The sequence below is a fragment of the Rana temporaria genome, chromosome 2 (assembly GCF_905171775.1).
Source record: "Rana temporaria chromosome 2, aRanTem1.1, whole genome shotgun sequence".
In the NCBI taxonomy this organism is placed as follows: Eukaryota; Metazoa; Chordata; class Amphibia; order Anura; family Ranidae; genus Rana; species Rana temporaria.
Genome location: NC_053490.1, coordinates 441,689,803 through 441,715,188, shown reverse-complemented (window position 1 = coordinate 441,715,188; position 25,386 = coordinate 441,689,803). Strand labels below are relative to the sequence as shown.

The following is a 25,386-nucleotide window of genomic DNA, read 5'->3' as shown; positions in this document are numbered from 1 at the left end:
ATTATTTTATTACTTTAGTAAATGTTTGCAAGCTGAGAGCACTAGATGTCTCTTTTTTTTCCCTATATCTTGGGATATTGGTGATCATCTGCAATATGTTTGTTAACTCAAGGGGTCCTTGCATTGAAGTGAGCGGCATTGAGTGGTTTAGGTGGAGGTTTACACATCTGACACAAAGTTCATTGTTTACAAGACACATTGTCACTTTATTTGGAATTCTGTGTGCTTTCCTATATGAATTTTTTCCCCATGAACGTTAATTAGCGCTGCACTATTTTCATAGTATACTGATCTGGGGTGTTGTAAATTTACCTGGAGTGTTCAGCTGCTGTTTATTTGTGCTTGTGATTTTTGCGCTAGTATATTTTATTACTGTGAAATCATATTTTATTGATCTTACTGTGATAAATAAAATAAGGGTAAAATGTGATTGGCTACTATAGGCACTGTACTAAAGGGAAAAAAAAGAAACCAATCACCAGCTTGTTAATTGGAAAAGTAAACTTTGTCAGAAATATACCTCCCAACCCCCCTCCTGGCCCCACCCCACCTCATCTAGTTTTTTGCCAAATCTGCTAAGAGAATGACAGAGAGCGGAGCAGTGGTGTATTTTGGTTTTGTGCTGCCCTAGGCAAGACTAGAATTGGGGATCCGTATGTATATTTTCTGGTAGTGGCTATGTGAGGTTTTCGTGGGCTGTGTGGACTCTCAAGTGGCTGTGTGGGGCCTCTGATAGGCTGTGTGGGGTCTCTGGTGTTGGCTATGTCGTCCAAGTATGAATAAACCCTGGGCCCTGAGATCTAAGGTGTCAGATCCTTAGATGTCAGGAGTTCATGCTTAGTAGTTCTTCATTAGTTGGGAGGGTGTCACATCCTCAACTCTGAGGGGTACAGGTTGGGACTTTCAGCCCTTAACTTTTGGGAGAGTGCCCCAGCACCCTTAAGATCTAAGAATTCTCATTTACCTCTTTGTTGTTTCTGTCCTCATCCACAGAGCGGGAAGGACTCTGTCCCAGGGACTGAACCCTCGCCAGGTGCAGCAGTGGCCAAGGTCCGCCTCTTCAGTGCACTTTCTCTCTTGCTGTTTAGTTACTCCTGTCAAAGACAGCGGGGGGTTTGGGAAGCACCGGCCACCATCTTGTTTTTACCCATGAACACTGACCGTGAACACACAGCGGCAGGAGTGCACATTGCAACATTACGCAAGAACACAACGGTGCAGGGCGCGCAGCCGCCACTCTGCTGGTATCGACGCACTCCCTCAACATATTTCCACTCACCTAATGCGAGCAAACGAGTGGAAATGTTGAGCGCTGCTGTAGACACACACACATACTGGGGCCAATTTAGGCAGAAACAAATTAACCAACCAACATGTCTTTGGAGTTAAAGACAGAAGAAATGAATGATCACACACTCCAAAATAAGAGACTTTATTATAATAATCCAGGGATAAAAACATGTCTTTGGAGTGTGGGAGGAAACCAGAGTATCCGACAAAAACACATACAAGCAAAGGGAAAATATACAAATTCCTTGTAAATGTCATTATCAAATTACAGGAACTAATACTTATGTGTAATAAATTGACTTTTTATACATGTTATTTACCTTTATTCTTAACCTTTAAAGATGTATAGTGCAGTAAAAATAAGATAATTACATTCTGATAATTAGTGTCATTCTGATTTAGGCATTTCAGGACCTAGAGGACCAGCTGGGCCAATGGGTATTCCAGGACCTCAGGTAATTGTATATAAAAATACATTTATAAACAATTTACACCCTTTAAGTTGAACTCTGGGCAAACAACTAAATCCATAGTTAAGATACACGCATACAGTATGTTCTGGTATTCAAGTGTAAAGTTCAAAGAAAAATCAATAAAAAACAAAACAAAAAAAAGACAACCTCCTCTTGCCAGCTTGTTCTGTCAGCACTCAACTGTGCAATCAGGAAAATATAAAAAATCATATAGAGTTAAAAAGGGAAATAATTTTGATAATAATAAAAGTAAACCTGTTCTTTGCCTTTTATGACTTTATTGCTCCCGCACCCAACCTCTTTTAGCTTCCCTGCCACCCTATTTTGTCACTGGGAGCAAGGGGAAATACTCAGTACTTCTGGGTATGTGGAAGTACATGACTCACTTCCCTTGCTCCTATGTGACATGCCTGGAAGATAATTTTTAGCTCTGTATAAGCTCCATGCTGCTGACCACTGATTGGAGCAGTGAAAGGAAGATCACCATGTACATCTGCGGAGAGCTGTAAATCTTTTGACTTGCCCAACAAAGGCAAAACATAAGATTAGTTTCAAGTACATGTAAAACCCAACAATGAAAGTATTTTTTTTGCCTCCTTTTGATCTATAATTATACAATTGAAAATGTTTTGTTATATCTATTCAATAGTGCAAAAAATGTATGTTGATTCTGCCTGAAATCCAGAGTTTTCCTGTGTCCTTTGTCCTCTTTCTATGTTAGATAGGGCAATATAATAACCCTTCCCATTTCTTTAACCTCTTAAGCCCCGGACCAAAATGCTGCCTAAAGACCCAAGGTGTTTTTACAGTTCGGGACTGCGTCGCTTTAACAGACAATTGCGCGGTCATGCGACGTGGCCCCCAAACAAAATTGGCGTCCTTTTTTTCCCCACAAATAGAGCTTTCTTTTGGTGGTATTTGATCACCTCTGCTGTTTTTATTTTTTGCACTATAAACAAAAATAAAGCGACAATTTTGAAAAAAATGCAATATTTTTTACTTTTTGTTATAATAAATATCCCCCAAAAACATATATAAAAACATTTTTTTCCCTCAGTTTAGGCCGATACGTATTCTTCGACCTATTTTTAGTAAAAAAAATCGCAATAAGCGTTTATCGATTGGTTTGCGCAAAATTTATAGCGTTTACAAAATAGGGGATAGTTTTATTGCATTTTTATAAAAAAATATTTTTTTACTACTAATGGCGGCGATCAGCGATTTTTTTCGTGACTGCGACATTATGGTGGACACTTCGGACAATTTTGACACATTTTTGGGACCATTGTCATTTTCACAGCAAAAAATGCATTTAAATTGCATTCTTTATTGTGAAAATGACAGTTGCAGTTTGGGAGTTAACCACAGGGGGCGCTGTAGGAGTTAGGGTGCACCTAGTGTGTGTTTACAACTGTAGGGGGGTGTGGTTGTAGGACTGACATCATCGATTGTGTCTCCCCTATAAAGGGGATGACACGATCGATGCGCCGCCACAGTGAAGCACGGGGAAACCGTGTTTACATACGGCTCTCCCCGTTCTTCAGCTCCGGGGAGCGATCGCGACGGAGCGGCTATAAACAAATAGCCGCGCCGTCATCCCGGTTCGCTCCCCGAGCGAACCCGACCGCCGCATGTAGCGGGGGGGGGGGTCCCGATCGGACCCCCCACCCGCTAGAAGGCAATGACGTACATGAACGCCCATGTGCCTGTACGTGCCATACTGTGGATGTACATTTACATGCGGCGGTCGGGAAGTGGTTAAAGTGGAACTTTACTCTCTTAGTCAACATTAATCATGTAATCCTTCTGCTATTTTTAGTAAAGAGATTGAAAGGTATATTATATTTACTTTTTTTTATTATTCATAAAGGTTGAATGAAGGATGCATGGCCGCACTCCAAAAACCGTACAGGTTGTCTTTTATTAAATGAACAGCAAAAGCATTACCAGATCACAGCAACAGAAACAGGGGACAGCCGACGTTTCGCACAAAATCAGTGCTTATTCATGGCTAACATGCATGGCGTTGGCTGTCCCCTGTTTCTGTTGCTGTGATCTGGTAATGCTTTTGCTGTTCACTTAATAAAAGACAACCTGTACGGTTTTTGGAGTGCGGCCATCCATCCTTCATTCAACCTTTATGCTTGCCTAGTGCACCTCCAGCACCCTTGGAATCCTGTACCAGTGCATGACCATATAGTAGACCCACCTGGAGCGGTGACTTTCTTTCTTTTTTATTATTCAGTTGCTTCCCTGTTTCTGGCATAGGCCAAAATTATGTCATACATCTCAGGAGTCTCCCAGAACATTTTGTTTGTTTCTTGAGGATGGGAGGATGCAGATGGATTCCAGGGAGTAAATGCTACATGAATCATCTGCCCTTACTTAAGATGGCTGCAGCTAGAAATGATAGGGGGTGTTTTGCAAAGTGATTTCCTAACAAAACAAAGCATGGAGACATGGATGGATAGGTGCTCAGATACAATTAAGTTCAACTTCAAATTACCTATAAAACATGTCCTCTCCATGCAATGTTATTGAGAGGGGTGGTATTTAGTAGTTAGGGGAAAGGCTGGAAAAATTCCTTACAATTTCAGTACAGCAAATGTAGTGTGTTATCAGCCCACACAAGGAAGTTAGGAACTGAGTAAGGCTGGGTTCACACTCATGGGAATTGAATTCGGGTTTCCCCACAAACAATTTGCATTACAGGAGACTTGGACTGGCTCTCAATGGAGCCAGTTCACACATCTTCATGGTGGCCTGCTTGTAGAAGAGAGTTCCACATCCCTACTGCTCTGACAGTAAAGAACCCCTCTATGCAGGTTAAGGTTAAACTGCTTGTCTTCCAATTGCAATGAATGGTCATGTGTCTTTTTAAACTCCCTCTCACTGAAAAGTTTTTTCTCTATGCTAGGGTCACCAATAAGGTATTTGTATATCGCTATCATATCCCTTCCCCATAGCTGAGATCCTTAATTCCCTTAATTACCTTTTTGCCCTTCTCTGAACTCTTTCCAGTTCCAGCACATCCTTCTTGATGGCATACTCCAAATGCAGCTGGACCAGAGTCTTGTAGAGTGGGAGAATTATCGTTTTATCTCTGGAGTAAATCCCTTTTTTAATTTATGCCATTATTGTGTTGGCTTTGCTTGCAGCAGCTTAGCATTGCAAGACATTGCTTAGCTTGTCATCTACTAGGACCCCCAGGTCCTTTTTCATCCTTCAACCATTCCCAAAGAGGTTCTCCCCCTAGTGAGTAACTCGCTTTCATATTTTTAACACCCAAATGCATTACCTTAAATTTTTCAACATTAAACCTCAATTGCCATGTAGTTGGCCACCCCATTGGCCACCCCATTATTTTATTTAGGTCTTCTTGCAAGGTTTCCACATCATGTGCAGAAGTTGATGTCCTGCTTAGCTTTGTACCATCTGCAAATACTGAGATTGATCTATTTATCTCATCCTCTATATCGTTTATAAATAAATTAAACAGAATTGGTCCCAGGAGAGACCCCACTTACCACACTGGATCATTGTGTATGTGGAGTCAGAAAAATGTATAAAAAAAAAAAAAAAACATGTACAACATAAACATATCTAAATATGTGTATGTAAAGGCAATGTTATGCCCAGTAACACAATTAAAGATTAGCCCCTTGGTAATCTAGGTCTATCTATACTTATACAGTATCATAGTACAGTAATATTTTTTATGACATTGTTTCTAGGGTAAACCAGGACTTCCAGGTCAGCATGGAGCAAATGGCCAGAAAGGAGAACAAGGAAACAGGGTAAGAGTTTTTAAAGGCATTTATTTAAACTTAAAGGGTAACTCCACTTTCTGGTGAAACAAACCCCCGGAGGAGCCGCTGATTAGATTTGGGATCGGCGTATTTAAGTTACCTCTTCACTGTGTCTAGGGGTGATGGTAGTGCTGAGAGCAATAACAGAATGTCCAGGACCGTTGATTGACGTTTTCAAATGCTTTATTTTCCTGGTCAAACACGACCAACATGTAACTTGAGGTAGACAGGATAGGTTGGTGAAGGTAGAGCAACTTCACAGTATCAGGCTATGGATAATAAAGGCAATCCTGCCCTTTAGCAATAATGTTGTATGCGTCGCCACTCCAGCCGGAGTGGGTGAAGTGCCCCTGGACAGACCTCTCTCACAGGCCTGGCAGCCAGAGCGCCACTTAAAGCTTTTGGGAAAGGAAAACAAGTCTCTGCCACAGACTTGGCTCTAAATTAGATCTGGATGTCCAGATCAGACCTCTGCCACAGGCCTACTGCTTGGAAGTTAGGACGGTAGAGCAAATCTTCCCAGTATGTCTTTGGGGTCACCGACTGACAGCTTGAATGTGACCTGTCAGTGTCCGGTGCCCAGATCCCTGGTGGTTCTATCTATCTATGCTGCCCATTCTCCGACAGTGTTGATAGTAGGTGGGTCCACTAACCTGCATAGGAAATAAAAAAAAAACATACACACAAATATATATATACTCCAATATATTAATAATGTTTGCTATGTACAGATCTCCAAGGTCAGAATTGAAACTGCACACTCGGGCCCGAGCGCGAAATTTCCCTTCCTCCCAGGGAGTTTAACCATAAGTGCTGAGCATAATAAAAACATTTTTTTTTACCCTATTGCAAGAAATAAAACACAATTAGCCAGATTCAGGTAGACGTGCCTAACGTTAGGCAGGCGTAGCGTATCTCATATACGCTACGCCGCCGTAAGTTAGAGAGGCAAGTGCTGTATTCACAAAGCACTTGCGTCCTAAGTTACGGCGGCATATCGTAAATGTGCCAGCGTAAGTGCGCCTAATTCAAATTGTGAAGAGGTAGGCGTGTTTTAAGTAAATAAAGCATGACCCCACGTAAATGACGCTCTGAACGAACGGCGCATGCGCCGTCCGTGGACGTAACCCAGTGCGCATGCTCCAAATTATGCCGCAAAGACTCATTGCTTTCGACGTGTACGTAAATTACGGCCAGCCCCATTCACGGACGACTTACGCAAACAACGTAAAAATGTAAAAATTTGACGCGGTTCCGACGTCTATACTTAACATTGGCTGGGCCATCTTTTTGGTGGTTTATCTTTACGCCTGAAAACGCCTTACGTAAATGGCGTATCTTTACTGCGACGGGCAAGCATACGTTCGTGAATAGGCGTATCTCGCTGATTTACGCATTCTAGGCGTAAATCAGCATACACGCCCCTAGTGGCCAGCGTAAATAGACAGCTAAGATACGCCGGTGGTCGTATCTTAGAAACATTTAAGCGTATCTCAATTTGAGAATACACTTAAATATACGACGGCACAGATTCAGAGTTACGACGGCGTATCTACTGATACGCCGGGGTAACTCTACCTGAATCTGGCTAAATATATACATTTCAGTCCTGCAAGAACGTTGCAGAACACTGCCCCTAGCGGTCAGTGCGCTGGCATCACACGGCAGTTCAAGTTTAGCGGAAAAGCTGTAGCAGCAAAAGGGAAATAAAAAATAAAACATTTCCTCTGCTGAGTCCTCTTTTAATGCTGTTGAGACGTTGGCAAGGACCCCCTCTAACTGGCTGAACCCACCCCCCGAAGTTCTTCACATGAGCTGTAATGTGGATCCGGAAAGGCAGGGGGGAAAAGGGGGAAACAAAAACCAAACTTGAGTGGAAGCGAGAACCCTTGTCCAGTACTTCTTTAAAGAGAGTAAGCCAGATAGACCAGACATGCAGCTTATTTGTAAAAGCGCGGGTCTGGCAAAATGACAATGTCACCATCTACCGTCGTAGAGGTGACCAAAAATACCTGGTCTTCTCTCCCAGGAGACTTCAGTACGACCCGGTCACTATATATGTGCCGGCCCCAGCTCCACTCTTGGTGACAGTGTTCAAACCGGGGGTTCAAATAAGCCAAGTTCAAGTCTGCACCCTTGATGATGCAGGGTATCTTTAGATGTGCCCAAATGGCTTCATGGCACCATGCCTCCTGCTCTTGATCTATCTGGTACAAGAGGGAAGACAGCACGTATGGGTACTCATGCCCATGACTGTCAGCAATCTTCTGAATCACCAGGCGCTGCAGCCTGGCCAAATTAGACAATGTGCGTGGGTCTCCGCGTCCCGGCAGCACTATAGCATCCGGTGCCCTTTTCAGAGCGGGCACGGCAAGGGGCATGGGAGCAGTGAGAGAAGAAACAGGAGCAGACTCACCGACTCCCCAGGTCAGCTGCGGGACGTCCATGGACGAAGCTTAGGACCCACGCGATGCGCTCCGGCCGGAGCGTTTCTTCCTCCGAGTAGTGTAGGGGCTGCGGAACCCTCCAGACCCTTGTTGCTCCGGGAACCTTGGTTCAAACATATGATCTTGAAGGTCACCGTCATCGGAGAGAGAATCAAAATCGGAGGAGTTCAGCTCCTCCGCAGGTAAATAGCCGCAAGGTTTGGCTTTAGGGTCTCTGGGCCAGTCTGGTAGGGAGCGCTGGGCAGGTAGGCCTCGACCGCGGCTGCGGGAGGTTTAAACAGGGCCCTCTGTAATCGAGGCACGCCACACAGAGACCACGGTAGAGGTAGTGGTCTCCGGTGCTGCCCCAGTTTGTGTACTGGTCAGAGGGTCGAAGGAAGAGTACTACTCAGGGCAGTGACAGGGCGGACTTTTCAGGCAATAACAAGGACATGGAATATTTAGAAAAATATATACGTTTAATTACAAAATACATAGATTAGATTACAATAAAATATGATGAAAAATAATAAAGAATGCAGTCAAAAGTAGTGTATTCAATCGTCTCGCCAACACTACTTTTGACTGCATTCTTTATTATTTTTCATCATATTTTATTGTAATCTAATCTATGTATTTTGTAATTAAACAAATATATATTTTTCTAAATATTCCATGTCCTTGTTATTGCCTGAAAAGTCCGCCCTGTCACTGCCCTGAGTAGTACCCTTCCTTCGAATCAATATTACGGATGTTGGCATATGTGAGTGCCTTTATGTTTTCTCCCCTCCCCTATTTCATTCTGGTCAGAGGGTCATCTTCGTCTGGTTCGTCAATAGGGCTTACCTCCGGTGAGTGGGATGGCGAGGTAGCCGTTCGAAGAGTGAGGGTTGATGACACAGAGATGACCCCTGGATTCTGAGCCTCTGGCTCCACAATTTCCACGGACGGGGAGGGCTCTGGCCACATAACTTCCTCCTCCGCGGTAACGACTCCGGTCATGTAGTTCACCCGGTACTCCCGAGGAGCTCTGTCGGGTGATTTCACAACAAACAAGTAAGCCCGGCATCTATGGCACAGAGCGAACAGCAGGATCCATACTGATGACTCCTCGCAACGAGGGCAGGACAAGGCCAAAGTCTCCGATCCTCCGCTTGACAGTAGAACAAACTGTCCCTCAGTGGACATCCGAATGCCCGTGTCAGTCACGGGCACTCCAGGCAAGGCAAGCATGCTGGAGACTACCTGTGAAGTAGCGGGGGTCTCAATCGCTGGGAAAGAACACGCAGTAGCGAAGCAGCAGACATCATGCACGTGGTCTCTCTCTTTCTCGCTGGTGGGCGTTGATCTGCTGAATTGGCGCGAAGACTCTGCTATACGTTTCACGCAGGGGTGGGTGACTCCTCCCACTTGAGAACTTGTCTGGACACGTTTCAGGCGCGTGCTCTGCTGCACGTACGCCCAGGCTTTAGCTGCTCGAGGTTAACTCCCTCTTTGCCAGACAGTTCAATACACGACACTCTTTGCTTCTCAATAAATCTTTTACTCACGATTTCCGTTGCCAGAGGTAACAGCCGAATCCCGGACGAGACCCCACGTGTAGCGCTACCCCCGGAGGAGCCGCTGATTAGATTTGGGATCGGCGTATTTAAGTTACCTCTTCACTGTGTCTAGGGGTGATGGTAGTGTTGAGAGCAATAACAGAATGTCCAGGATCATTGGTTGACGTTTTCAAATGCTTTATTTTCCTGGTCAAACACGACCAACATGTAACCTGAGGTAGACAGGATAGCTTGGTGAAGGTAGAGCAACTTCACAGTATCAGGCTATGGATAATAAAGGCAATCCTGCCCTTTAGCAATAATGTTGTATGCGTCGCCACTCCAGCCGGAGTGGGTGAAGTGCCCCTGGACAGACCTCTCTCACAGGCCTGGCAGCTAGAGCGCCACTTAAAGATTCTGGGAAAGGAAAACAAGTCTCTGCCACAGACTTGGATCTAAATTAGATCTGGATGTCCAGATGAGACCTCTTCCACAGACCTAGTGCTTGGAAGTTAGGACGGTAGACCAAATCTTCCCAGAATTTAACAGAATCAAAGAATGGAAGCAATATAACTCTCCCATTCTCCCACTAAATTTAAGCATAGCACCTGTACGGAAGTACACAGGCGCTACACATATAAAAAATATAGCATATAAAATTGGCATAAAAACCATATTGCAATTGAATATTATAAAAAAATTACTTTTTATTTTCAATCTGCAGTGCTTTAATCTTCTATATATAAAACTCAACGTGTGTGTGTATGTATGTTCCAGCATCACGTCCAAACGGCTAAAGATATTAACATAACTTCTGTACGCCTGGAGATATTTCAATAATACCTGGTACACATATTGTCCAAACGGCTAAAGATATTAACATGAAACTTGGCACACATGTTACTTATATGTCAGCAACAAACATAGGATAGGTGGTTTAACCCTTACCCACCCCCATTTGCCATGGTCGGGGTTTTTCTTTAAAGTCCCATTCAACTCTATGGGAAATACATGTTACTTCATAACTTCCAAACGGCTGTACATATTTCGATAACACTTGGTCACATGTTACTTATATGTCCACTTAAACTATAGGATAGTTCATTTATCCCTTAACTACCCCCATTTGTGAGGGTCAGGGTTTTTGTTTAAAGTCCCATGTAAATCAATGGGAAATGTATGTTCCCACATAACTTCTGTACGCCTGGAGATATTTCAATAATACCTGGTACACATATTACTTATATGCCAAATAAAAATATATGACAGTTAAATGAACCCTACCTACACCCTTATATAAAAGATGGGTATATTTATATTACTATGATTTTCCTCCCCAAAAGGTTAAGATAGGAAGACCGGGCAACGCCGGGTATTCAGCTAGTGTTCTATAAAATGTAGTGCAATATGTCAATCTAGAGGTGTTCTGTACACAGTTGGTGTACATAATGTATCCATAAATGTTATTTCCTGCTTATGTGAAGTCTGCACTAAGATAACGGTCAGATTTTAGGCATTCTCTGCAATTACATTTTTGATGAGATGCTCCTAAAAGGATGCAGACCTTGCAGCTTTCCTCGTTAGAGCACTGCAAGCAAGTGCATCAGCTGATCAATAATGAAAAATGCACTCCCAGAACCAATATCCAAAAGAACAAACAGCTTTTTCTGAGCAGAAACAGGTAGGACTCTGCAACAATTTGCAAAAAATCCTTGCCATGTACATTGATTACCCAAATGAGACTGTGTTTTTTTTTTTTTCTCAACAAAAGTGGAGTTATTTATTAATATTGGAGTTCTGGGCAATTGAGTAAAGGTGATTAAACAGTGTAAAAGCCTTCCCAATTCACTAACTGCCAGGTCTTGTTTGCTTTACATTACCTATATAAACAGCATGTAGTGTTACCGAAAGGACTGTGGATAGCAGCGGGTGACATCACCCGCTGCTATCCACAGTCCTTTCGGTACCACTACATGCTGTTTATATTCGGCCGTAATGTGAGTAGCCTGTGTATATTTTAATAAACGCCTTTTAAAAGTTTCAACGGAGAGCGCTTAGATCCTTTCTTCTATTTGCATACCTTGCACTGCCTGCTGAGTTAGAGGGAGACCGCTCATTTCTGGAGTCATAAGCAGCATTTAGGAGACGTTTTCTGAGGCATCTGATCCATGTTATATTCTGCTTGCATGACTTACTGGTGTTTCAGGGGTCCATGCTGAAAGGTGAGAATACCCAGATAGACCTAAGGTGGAGGGATTTTTACAATTTTTTTACAAGATTTTTTGTGGACTTTCATTTGTCACTATATTTTTATTTTTATCACAAAATAATTTCTCAGGTTTTAATTGGACACTGATTTGCACATTTGTATATTTTAAATGTATATCTTGGTTATTATTGCGCTGCACTTCTTCTAGTTTCATATATATACTTTACCTGTTTATGCTTAATGAATGTATACAAACCTTTTTTTTTTTACCAGGGTGAATCAGGGCTAAGAGGAGAGCAAGGACCTAAAGGTCCTCCTGTAAGTATGAAATCACTCTCTATGTCTCATTTTAAATATTTAGATAGCAACAACATTCATAAAGTTTCAAAATCCAGACACTTTTTATTTCTGTAATTAACTACTTGCCGACCATTCGCCGTATCACGATAATCGTTATATACGACGGCAGGTTGGCTCCCCTGTGAGAATCGCCATAGCTGTACGGCAGTCGCTTTAAGGGGTATGGGGGTGCACACATGTGACCCTGGAGCCAATGCGCGTGGTCGGCAGCCGCAATGTTCGCCGGCCACCCTCGATCTCTCCTCAGAGAGTCAGAATGGGGATCTGTTAATGTAAACAGACACATCCTTGTTCTGACAGGGGAGTAGAGAGAGATTCTAGTGATCAGGAACAGTGATCTCTCTCTACTCCCCCACAGTTAGAAACACCTCCCTAGGGAACACTCAACCCCTTGATAGCCCCCTTGTATTAACCCCTTCCCTGCCAGTGACATTTATACAGTAATCAGTGGCTATTTTTAGCTCTGATCACTGTATAAATGTCAATGGTCCCAAAAAAGTGTCAAAGTGTCCGATCTGTCCGCCGCAATGTCGCAGTCCGGCTAAAATCACTGATCGCCACCATTACTAGTAAAAAAATATATAAAATAAAATGCCATGAATATATCCCCTATTTTGTAGACACTGTAACTTTTTTTTTTTACCAAAAATATGTAGAAGAATACATATTAGTCTAAACTGAGAAAGAAAATCGTTTTTTTTACTACACTTTTTGGATATTTATTATAGAAAAAGTTAAAAATACATTTAAAAAAAAAATTGTCGCTCTTTTTTTGTTTATAGTGCAAAAAAGAACACAGAGGTGATCAAATACCACCAAAAGAAAGCTCCATTTGTGTTGAAAAAAGGACATAAATTTTGTTTGGGTACAACGTTGCATGACCGTGCAATTGTCAGTTAACCTCCCTGGCGGTCTTCCCGAGACTGACACGGGGTTAGATTTTCTTGCTACTATCGGTAACCCCGAGTCAGTCTCGGGCTTGCCTCGCTAGATCCACAGGCACTTTTTACTTACCTTGTCCCTGGATCCAGCGATGCCACCGCGCTGTGTGAGCGAGCGGGACCTCGCTCGATTCACATAGTGCCTCCATGTGACGCCGATCTCCGTTCCCTGCGACGTTACGACGCACGGGGACGGAGAACGGCGCCAAATTCAAAAACGTAAACAAACACTATACACACAGTATACTGTAATCTTATAGATTACAGTACTGTATGTAAAAAAAACACACACCCCCTGTCCCTAGTGGTCTGCCCAGTGTCCTGCATGTCATTTTATATAATAAAAACCTTTTTTTCTCCCTGCAAACTGTAGATTGTCCATAGCAACCAAAAGTGTCCCTTTATGTCAAAAATAGTTTTAGATCAGCTAAAAAACAGCGATAATAAATTATAATCACTTGCAGAATTGTGCGATAGCGATTTGTGGGGAAATTCGTCATAAAAAAATAAAAGTAATGACAGCGACAATTCTGCAACTGAGCAAATTTCAGTGATTTTGATTTGATTACATTATTGAATAATTTTTATTATAATTATATTATTATTTGTTATAATTATTTATAATTATTTATATTATTATAATTCATAATTTTGTTTTTAAAAAAATGTAATACACGGGATGCCTATTAGAATCTTGTTTGGTCAGATTTAAGTGAGTTATTTCTAAAAATTACAGACCTACAATATAAAACGCCAAATTTCCTTGCAAATAATGGTACCGCTTTTAGCATGTTTTTTCTGAAAGAATCATACCGCCAGGGAGGTTAAAGCAACGCAGTGCAGTATTGCAAAAAATGGCCATGTCATTAAGGGGGCAAATCTTCCGGTCCTTAAACATTAAGACTGCAAAAAAGCATAGGCAATAAACTGGAACGTCCACTGACTATCACTTATTCGAAAGAGGAAGTGAACTCTGGAAACTGTGCTCAAAAAAAGCAGGCAGGCAACAAATGACTAGTCACCGGTATTGATAAATTAATACAAGTTGATTTCGCCGATACATCCAGGAGTGCTAATCCGTGTCCCCCTTTACATCCAGGCAGTGCCAAACCTCACCTCCCTGGGGCCCTAAGCAAAATTACATGCCACATTAAAGTTGAGAAGCAGGGGGTGCTGCCGACACTGACATGCATGTCACATCACATTAAAGATTAAAGTTGAGAAGCGGGGGGAGGGGGTGTTTTGCTGTCGAAAATGACATCTTACATCAAAGTGAGAAGCGGGGGGGGGTTACTTCTTACCTCTTCTCCCATGTAGGTGAGGGTCCGAAAATTATGACTTCTCACCAGGCGGGGCCTCTAGTAATTTGGGGGGCCCTCCGCAGCTTTGCGGGGCCCTAAGCGGCTTGCATAGTGAGCCTATAGGGCGGATCGGCCCTGCATCCAGGAGTGCCCATTGGAGTACATTCTTACTTCTGGGAGTACCCAGCAGAAAGCCCCCTTACATCGATGTGTGTTGAAAAAAGGACATCAATAGTGTCCTCCCCAACACCCATGTGTGCACAGCAGAGCGTCTCTTTATATCTATATGTGCCCCAAACAGTTCCTCCTTAAATCCATGTTTGCCCAGCAGAGCCCCCATTCAGGGTGCAGAGCAGCAGGGTAAAACCTGGAAGAAAGAACCTATCAGGACAGAGGAAATCCAGTCCTTCTGTAAAAGCTGTGGAAGGGGCAACACGTCATAGGATGCTAGGCTGCTGGTGGTCCTAGCTATCATCCCATGGTGGAGAAAGTGCAGGAAATCTATGCTGGGACTGGGCGAGGCAGGCAGTGAATGTGCCTGTCTCCAGATTACAATATATAGACAGGTAGATTTCCTGCCTGTCAGCGGTAATATTTTTATGAACAATTGCTGCCAGCCAAAGAAAATATTTTTAGCGGGCTGGATGTAGCCCGTGGGCCACAGTGTTGAGACCCCTAATCTAGACTAATCCTACAAAGCAATAATTAAAAAGGAACCTCCAATCTTATCATACAACATTGTATACAAACATGTGAAAGTGTGGCAGTGCAAGAAGCTTCTAAACAGCCATAGATAATAAATAACCAGTACAGCATATGAATAACTGTTAGGCCCCGTACACACGACAGAGGAACTCGACGTGCTTGGCACGTCGAGTTCCTCGTCGAGTTTTGGGATGAAGCCGCCGAGGAGCTCGGCGGGCCGGCTTCTCCCATAGAAGAACGAGGACAACGAGAAAATAGAGAACATGTTCTCTATTTTCTCGTCGAGTTCCTCGGCGGCTCCATCGAGCCAAAACTGTACAGACGACAGAGATTCTCGGCAGAATCCGGGTTTTGACCGAGTTTCTCGGTGAATTCTGCCGAGAATCTCTGTCGTGTGTACGAGGCCTCAGTGTGTGTTTATAACACCAATAAGAAATAATTTCCAGTGCAATATATCCAGCTAAATCAAGGATTTCCAAAACCTTCAAAACAAGGGACCAGTTTACTGTGCTTCAGACTTTAGGGGGGCAAACTGTGGCCAGTAGAAAATGCCCTGTCTTCAGTGGGCGTAAGCAATGCCCCTTTATTGCTTTTAGTGGAAATAAGAGTGCACCATTGTTGGTATCAATGGGAGAAATGTGCCCCATTATTCGCATCAGAGGGAGGAATGACATTGGTGTCAGTGGGATGAATGGTGGCCCAACTTTGTTGTCAGTTGATGGAATAGTGCCCCAAGGGACGGATAAAGGCAAGCAGGGGCCATATCCTGCACTGGCCGCAATTTGGAGACCACTGAGCTAAATAAATGATTTTGATTTATTTTAAGAATTGATACTGTTCACACAATAATTTGTGTGAAGATTCACTTTAGTTATCTCCCAAACTTACATACAAGAGTGTTTTACACTAAACAGCTTTCTACACTATGAATTAAAAATTACTTTACATGTAGATGGCCACAGATATACTGTATGGTATTTTGGTGCTGTAATTAGTGCTGTATTGCTCAAATTCATAATGTATGTCCTTATGAATGCTAACAGTTTTATGTTGTATTACTATATGTTGCTGTATATTTCTTTAGGGGGAACCTGGCATGAAAGGAGAAAAAGGGCATAAAGGAGAAGATGTAAGTATGTCTTTTTCTGATTTAAAGCACCGTTTTTTGTTGATTAAAGGGTCACTAAAGGAATTTTTTTTTTTAGCTAAATAGCTTCCTTTACCTTGCTGCAGTCCTGGTTTCATGTCCTCATTGTTCGTTTTTGCTTTCATGTTGCTGTAAATCCTCTCTGTTTTGGACACTTCCTGGTTGCCTGTTTCCTGATAACCACAGTGCTGGGAGATTTCTCACGGTGGTCACTAATGTGATTATTGTGTGTAAAACGAAACTGGATTGGTGCTGAGGAGTTTTAGACAAAGTATCACTGCTCTCTATTGGCTGACTGCCCTCTAGTGGCTCTCTGTACATCAGAGAACCAGCAAACAACAGCAAAAACGAAACTACACTGCAGGTACATTATATGATTGTTTTTTTATCAATTTTTAATAATTTTTAAAAGGAATCAGTTAACTATTATGTCTCTATGCCCTGTAAACAGTCATTTCAGCAAAAAAAATTTTTTCCTTTAGTGACCCTTTAAGTTAGATTAATCTTCTTCTAGATTCTTATGTTTCTTGAGAACCCTGGAAATTGGTTCTCCCAGATCTGTTGCAGACATTACAGGGTACAAAAAACACACTTGGGGCATGCTAGTAAGGGAGACGCAAGAGAGTAATTGGCAAATCTAAACAACAGTGGCATCAAATAAACAAAACAAAACAATGCTGGCATTAGAGATTTCCAAAAAAAAGCGTGGAATCCCCCCCAAAATCCATACCAGACCCTTATCTGTGCATGCAGACCAGCAAGCCAGAAAAGGAGGGAGGCACGCCAATGCCCCCCGAACCATACCAGGTCACATGCCCTCAACATGGGGGGGTTCATTGATCTGCCCCCCCACCCCAAGGGTCTCTTCCCCACAACCCTGGGCTGTGGTTGTGGGGGTCTGCGGGCAGGGGGAATCGGAATCTGGAATCCCCCTCCCAAAAAAAGTGTTAAGAGTGAATAAAGCCAGTACACTAGTTTTTGACAATTCCTTTATTAAAAAATAAGAAGCAATGTCCCCCTATTTAGATCCATCGTCAATCACACCACTCTCCACCACCGCTGGACCCGAAAAAAAGAAAAGCATTCAGCTTAGCCACACACTTCCCGCCGAATGCCTGCTCCTCCACCTGACATGTCTTAAATAGCTAAGGGACGAAGTCACTCGATGACGTCAGTGTTTGACCCCGCCCCTTGTGATGTCACCAACCGGAGCATGCTGGGCCGATGATGTCACAAGGGGGAGTTTTTTAAAGGGGGCTTTTAAATTCCTGACTCTCTTCTCCTCACGTGCTGTCAGCGTGAGGAAAGGGCTACTGATAACTGGCAAATCCTGTTCACACTGTGATTGGACACATATGGTCACATGGTAAAGGGCCGCTGTGATTGTCTCTTTACCCTGATATGTGATCAGATCCCTGCCAATGCACACCACAGGGGGTGCGCAGGAAGCGTGATCATGGGAGGACGTAAGTAGATACCCTTTCAGAAATGTGTGAGCATGCTGTAGCCATCATTTGGCTATAGCGCCACAGTGAAGAGTTTAAAAACTTCCGCAATTAAGGTTGACCATACATGAGTCAGTTTTGTTCGATCAACCAATGAGTTGAACGAGAAAAAAAAAAATCCTAATTCCACCATATACACATTCGAGGTGGTGGTGCTATTGTATTTTGACGGCATGGAGACTCCCCCGTAATCAGCTCTACAGTCTATTGCCTGCAGTGCTAATTGAGCAATAAAATATAAACAGGGTGGTTTATCAGAAGTTTATTAGTGGATCAACTTCTGTTCGTACACAGTGGCCCATGGATTGATAGTCCAGTTAAACTGGCAAAACTTCAGTTCCATGTATAGCCAGCTAAACACGATAAAAAATAATTAAAATAGAAAATAACACATTGAATTATGGCAAATAACACATAATTTATAGCTTAGTGAATTTAGCACCTTGTCTAGCTGATGAAACAATAGACATGTCAACTGGTACAACATTGTTAGTTTGATTTTGCAATGTTGCATTACTAGACTTTTTTCATATTGTTTAAAGTAAATTAAAGTTTATCAAAATCTAAAAATAAAAAAGTAATATATTGCAGTATATAAGTCCTTAGATGAGGTACCGGCATTAATTTTATTTTTTCTGGCTTTGTGTTCTTTATTTTACATGGTGACCCTGCAAATAACAACCTTTCTGTCCTACACATGCACTGTATCTATTGAGGTAGCGATGGTGGCCATCCAGGCTGGACTTTAAATATGTTTGCCTTTGTTAGGATTAGTGGCTTGGACAAAAAACAGTTCATCTCACAGAAAGTGACATGGACACAACATGTTTAGCAAAGTTAACAGGTAGTTTCTATTTGAGTTCTTGGATTTAATTATAGTTTATATTGTAAAGCACTGCGTAAACTGTTGGCGCTATACAAATCCTGTATAGTAATAATAATAATACTTTAAATCTTTTATTTATTAACTCAGCATTTTCTCCCATAGAGTGAAGCTGTGCAGCAACTTAGAGAAGCTCTGAAAATTTTAGCAGAACGAGTGTTAATTTTGGAGCATATGATAGGAATACATGGTGAGTATAGACAAATCAAATTTATGTTAATATCTTTACCAAAGGAAATTAGTACTTCAAATTGTAAGAGTTTTACTCTGCAACTATAGACCTACCACACCTGATCACAATAACTTTAGAGAAGGGGATTGTAGGTACCAGTATTTCTGTGTCTGGCAATGGTTCATTAGTATAAGTGACTACATAAGCCTATGGGTTAGTGTTAGTCATATAGTTTTCCCTGATCCAATTAATAATTTTAGAAAAACAAAATATGTAAACTTCAATTGATTTGTACCTTTGGAAAATGTATATCCTTTGGATAGACCTTATCAAAATATATTGAATACCCTAAGTTAATTGAACTTTATTTAAAGAGAAACTATTGCCTTTTTGGGATGGAAAAAATACATGTCAATAATTTAAACATCTGCTGTATATAGCAGATCTGGAGGTGCTCCAGTTCTGGGTCAAATGACTTAAAGCTATACTGGCAGAGCACCAGGCAACTGAAATCAAGGGCCGTAACTACCGATCATAGGCTCCATAGCAAAATTTTGATGAGGCCCTCAGTGACCTCCCTCTCTGGCACTTCGCAGTTTAGTCTAGCTAGCATGAGAACACCTTAAAATCCAACATGAAGCACTTGGTTCAAGACAAAGTGAAAAATGTTGGCCTGCTTAGCAAACTTTCCCCATGACTTCACCCCTTCCCAGGGACAAGCAGACTGAAGTTGATGATGATGTCTACCAAAACTTTACCTCTTGAATTAATGCACTTCTCCTATTTTTTAGACACACTAGCCTTCGGAGAGGCAGGTTCCGGCCAGGACAATTCAGGCTCTGTTAACTCTAGAAATACAAAACTGAAACATGAACAGCAACAAAGATACCAAACCCTTGATATCTTTTCATCACTGCTGGACGACAGTGAAACAAGTCAGGATTGATAATATGGACCTTATGCGTTGTTGCGAATTTGTAAAAATACAGCCTACAGATTAAAGCCAAACAATATTTTTTTGCATAAAGATGAATTGCAAGAGCCTTTAAGACGTTTGGTTTTGTCAGTGCAAGAAATTATAATTGGAACTTAATGCCTTAATTTACTGTACCATTCTTAACTACAGTCAATTCAATGTGTTTATTTTGTCAACATTATATAGGCTTATTCAGTAAGACAACACAGGGAGCTATAGTGCAGTGCAACATGCAGTATACTGTAGCAACCACTGATATGTCATCTCCTAATAGACTTCACCAGAGAACTGAAAATGTATTGGTTGCATAGTGTTACTGCACCATGAACATCATGAATGCTCTTTGTGCAGCCTTACTGATCTCAGGAATTTAGTATGTTGTACACCAGTACATTGCAACTGAAAATATGTGCCTATTAATATATTAAATTCTAATTTCTTCTTAATTACCCCATTCAATTCTAAATTTCTATATGCCAAAAACATACTCATTATAAGTCAGTTTCTACAAATAACTAACAAGAAAATGAACTTGCTCAATTATGCATATAACTCAAACGGACTTGCTGTAGTTTATCTTAATTATATCCAATACAGTAAACGACTATCTTATGTGGCCTTCTGATTTATGAACATCAGGAATTTCAGTTAAAAGATCAGAATTTGGCCACCATATAACTGGCATGAATTAAACTAGTTTCCATTAAAGCATTTGTATGTGTAGCTTTGCAGCTTTTACTACATAATTGATTTATTTCTCTTTGTTTATGTGATTCAGGTAGTTGCTACGATATTTTGGATTTGATGCAACTCATCTGTGGTTTGAGTAAATGGTATCAACATAATGGTTAAGGAAAAATATTGAGAGTCCTCTTGTTAGATTTTGGTGGAGTGGAGTATGGGTTGCCCCACTTGCCTATTCAGATTGGACAGTCAGGGCTGTGAACCATACTTCCTGGTTGTCATTTCTGGAGGGCTTTTTTCATATATTCCTATAAAGAAAACATTAGGAGTCTGGTTGTAAGAAAATGCACAGTTAACCTTGATGGACTCTCTTTTAATCAGGGCTCAAGTCCTGCCGGAACGCGTGGGAACGGAGTTCCTGCACTTTTTTCACAGCAGGAACTCAGTTCCCTTTGCAGGACTAGAGCAGCCAGGGGGCAGCCGAGCCACCCGAGGCAATCCTTCAATAAGCGGCGATGCCCATCTCAAGGTCTGCCGCGAGTTATCGTGGGATTTAGAAAGAACTTGCTTCTTTCTAAATCCTGCGATAACTTGCGGCAGACCTCCACAATGTCTCCTGGGAACAATGACAAAAGCTCCCAGGAGACCTTGCGGCATCGAGGAAGTGACTGAATACCCGCACACTACCCGATGAATCCATATACAGGAAGCAGGCAGTAACATAAAGGATTACTAAGGTACAGTAGATCCAAAAAAAAAAAAACATGCGGTTTAGTAATTATGCATATGACCGTTTTTTTGATGGGGGAGTGGATCTTGGGTGGGAGTTCCCACACTTTTTTCCCCAGGACCCCTGCTTTTAACTAACTAAAGAAAAATATGGATAAGGCACTTTAGAGAAGGAGACAGATTTTTTTACTTTTAACCAAGCACTGACCCTTACTGTCAGACTAGAGAGGAAAGGTTTTTATTTCCATGATGGACATGGACAGCAGTAGAAACCTAGCAATCGATTAAATCCTGCTTCGTTCCACACAAAGTGATTATGAAAATCTTCCTCGGTGCCCTTTAGAATGACAACATAGTGAATGGTAGACAAGGACTCATGTGTCAAATATATTACTCTGCATTAGAGCTGCAAAGAGTGATTTAAAAAAAAAATATTTGAATCTTTATGGACCTTGAAAGTCACCACAATTTTCAACATCTAAAAAAGATTTAGTTTGTCAAAAATGTAAGTTCCTTTAATATCCATTGAAATATCTGATGGATAACTAGCTTCAGTTCTACAGACAAAATACTCATTCGATAATAATTAGCAGGACTTCAGCAAGATTCTAAAGCAAAATCCAGACGTATTACTGCATGTGCTAGGGAAGGCTGTTTTTTTTAAATAATTCCATTCGTAGGTATGTGAATTTTAATATAATGCTTTATCTTTGATGCTTAAACAAGGTGCAATATCATGGTGTTGGTTTAATTTGCTTATCACAATCCTCCCACAGGAAGAAGTTGTTGCTTAATTTTCCTTCTGATTTGAGTGAGTGGTATTATATATTAAATTTTATGGAACTTGGTCAAATATGTTTCCTAATTAAATAATGCCCTTAGTAACCAAATACATATTTAATAATGTCTCCAATAAATATTTCACCAGTACTACATTATTTTAAAATGTTCTTCACGTTCTGAAAGGAGTAGTTATGTCATTTTATTTGTAGACTCATAGACTATGTCACAACTAAATTTGTATTTTAAATTATCTTCTTGAGAAAGTGTTTGATGACAATGTCTAGTATTTGAGTTTGAATAAATAAATAAGGCCTTTTGAAGCTCTGAAGTTCCAAAGGCTTCTTGTACACGGGACGTTTTAAAACTTTTCCTGAATAATTTAACTTGACAGATAGTAACCAATGTATAAAAACATCTGTCGCACCACATTTACATTCCGCATTTAGCCGCGTTTAGCTGACTTTGCACTTAGAAGCGTTTTTTACAATGAAAATAGTTAAAAATGTTTCTCCAGTAAAAATGCCTTTAACCACTTGCCACCCACCCACAATCAAATGACAACGGGGCAGCTCTTGTTCTGGGACGCCGTCACATACCTTGTTACACATATGTTTTAGTTTACCGGGGAAATGTTTTTGTTTATTTTATTTTTGGTACTTAATGGGGAAGATTTACTAAAACTAGTGCACACAGAATCTGGTGCAACTCTGCATAGCAACCAATCAACTTCTAGGTTTTACTGTCAAAGCTTAATTAAACAAGCTGAAGTAAGAAGCTAACTGGTTACTATGCACAGCTGTACCAGATTCGGTCTGTACCCGTTTTATTAAATCACCTCCAATGTGTAAGCTAAAAAGCACTTAGGGTTTAATATTACTTTAGAGTACAGAGCACCCATGTGCAAATAGTTCAGTATGCTGGTTTCAGGACTTTGGGAACAACTGAATGCATTTAAATCCATTCATTTTAAAATTACTGCTTTAAATGCAGCACAGGACCAACATTTCGAGAAACCTGACTTATTTGCATATAGTCTTATGCTTTACAGTTTATTCCTGGAAGATTATCCATAAAGGGGATTTCATTTACATAAAAAGCACACCAGGAACTGTGTACACTACAGGTATGTTAAAGCTGCAGGCCAGGCATTCTGTTCATCCAGCCGTGCAATCCAGGCAGAGGCGGCTCTCTAATTAGGCAAATTAGGCGGTCACCTAAGGCCTCGCACTCACAGGTGCCTAATTTGCCTGTGATTAATACTAATGTTGGCGTCCTCGGATCTTTCTATTACCCCTCTCTCTTTCTCACCTTCCCCTCTCTCCCCCCTCTTGCATTGGCTGAATATGTCTGATAGGTGAGGAGGGTGCCCTGGAAGTGGTGCTGATCACCTGTGTGCTAGATCCGTGTATTTTCTGTAGCCATTTTTCTTGCTTGAATAATTTTTCCCATTATGAGCGTGAGTGGGGCCTCATGTCTAAGTTTTGCCTAAGGCTTCACAAAGCCTAGAGCCGCCTCTGAATCCAGGCAACACTGCCATGCAGTATACCTAGGTCAGAGGCCTAAGCAATCCAGCCTGGTGCTTAGACAAATTAAGAATGCTATTAAAATGATTTTCCTTTTCTCCTTTAAGCACAAGATTCAATTTTAAATTGTTGCCGAATCAGGTCCTAACACTCACATCTCACTCATCTAGCTCACTCAGAAAATGAAAGTCAAGCAACTATAATGTGGGCATTGTGATATTCAGAGCAAATGACGTGTATTCATATTCATATTTTTGTACTAGTCTTAAGTAATTGCTTTTTCTATGAAAATACTGCAATATAAAAGGTGCTAAAATGTCCAGGGAGCACATCCCATTGTTAACTCACTAGATAGTATTATTCTTATTTATATTTCTGTGCGTGTTACATTGTTTAGTCTTTTCGAGTAAATTCATTTCTTCTGTGGCAATGTATGATGCAATATACTGTAACAGTTAATGGTTTGTAAGCCAAATGCTTATGTGCAGTAACTAACATAATACATATTGTTTTGCTCTGCTAAGTCTTCCAACTTGGAAGATTGTATGTTCTTGGTTGTCAGAAGCTCTTAGTGTCTGAAGGACACTTTTCCTACATATAAGTAAAAGTGCTGGGCACTAACTATCGCTCTGCAAGGAACTTTTCATTTAAAACAAAATGTAAGAGTTAAAATGAGTGTGTACATACGTTCATAGTATATATATATATATATATGTATCAGTCCTTCTGTTACTATGGGCCTCCACTGATTCCTAATGAATATTATTGGGCATACACACCATATGCATATGTGACACGCTATACCATAGACATGCATTATACATTCCCTATTGCAGATAAGGCTAGTTTCACTCATTACCAATTATGGGCACTTTTTTTTTTTGCACATTAACATGCGCTGTGTTAGGTTGGATTGTCACGCAGCTCAGTGGTCCAGAACCTTTTTCTCAGTAGTGCACTGCAGCGCACATAGTGCATTGCTTTGTGGTGCATAGGGGTGCGGCACACCTCCATCGGCAAGGTTTTCAGGGTGCCATTCAGAATGAATGGCACCACAACACACCATCACAAGTAGCTTGTGGTGCCGGCAGTTGCCGTAACAGAAACATGCGCCTTCTCAGAATGCGACAGTGTGAACTAGGTCTTAAGGGTGTGTATCTAAGCCAAAACATTTTTTCTTGTAGTTTTGAATAGTGTGCTGAGGGGATAGAACCTTGGTGCAATCTGTGGCTTTTGCCACGTTTTTAAGAAGCTTTTTTCCTGCCAGGAAAAAGGGTATTCAGAGGAGATAAACTGATGCCATGTGTGCATGAGCCCTAACAGATAAATGGACCCTGCCTAAAAGAGACCCCTCTGTGTAGTCATATAGAGGCCTTGCTGTGATTCTGATTTAGCAGTCTGTATTTTTGCAATGTGGGCACCAATATCTCTTCATAGACTGGCTCTTGTGACCCAATGCAAATGGCTTCCTTGTTTAGTGAATCATCTTTACAACAAAGGAGGGCTAGCATTTAAGTGAGATGGCACCTGGTTGTGACTTGTTTTCCAGCTAATGTAGACAGACGAAAGTGAAAAGATCGATTTTCACAACAGCATGCACTTAGTTAACAAAGCAATCAATGATAGTGTTTTGCAGCTATAGGGGTCACAGACTCATATTAAACAGATACAGTAATTCCTTTGCTCCTGAACTTATTATTTCGATCTTTGCTATTGTTACTGTAAAACTGTCACAATACCAATAGACATTCAGTTTTGTGTCTACAATGTTCACCTCCAAAAGACAGCTCCCAAAAAAGAGCCATTGATGCCGATTTAGTAACAGAGACATCCAATGAAAATCAAGCTGTCATTTTCTATACGTCAAATTACAAGTGAAATGGCTGGTTCCTTGGATTAATCATAACTTTGCATATAGTTCTATTCAAA

The 25,386-nt window shown here is 41.3% G+C and overlaps 1 protein-coding gene across 1 annotated transcript in view; it reads left to right on the top strand.

Moving 5' to 3' along the window:
- Positions 1-20,461, top strand: part of COL26A1 (collagen type XXVI alpha 1 chain) — a 489,232-nt gene extending 468,771 nt beyond the window's left edge. The window contains exons 10-15 of the mRNA XM_040338426.1: positions 1,693-1,745; positions 5,498-5,560; positions 12,022-12,066; positions 16,140-16,184; positions 18,696-18,780; positions 19,554-20,461. Of these exons, the coding sequence (XP_040194360.1) occupies positions 1,693-1,745; positions 5,498-5,560; positions 12,022-12,066; positions 16,140-16,184; positions 18,696-18,780; positions 19,554-19,708 (446 nt within the window). The 3' untranslated portion in view covers positions 19,709-20,461. The remainder of the gene's footprint in view (positions 1-1,692; positions 1,746-5,497; positions 5,561-12,021; positions 12,067-16,139; positions 16,185-18,695; positions 18,781-19,553) is intronic.
- The last annotated feature ends 4,925 nt before the right edge of the window (positions 20,462-25,386 follow it).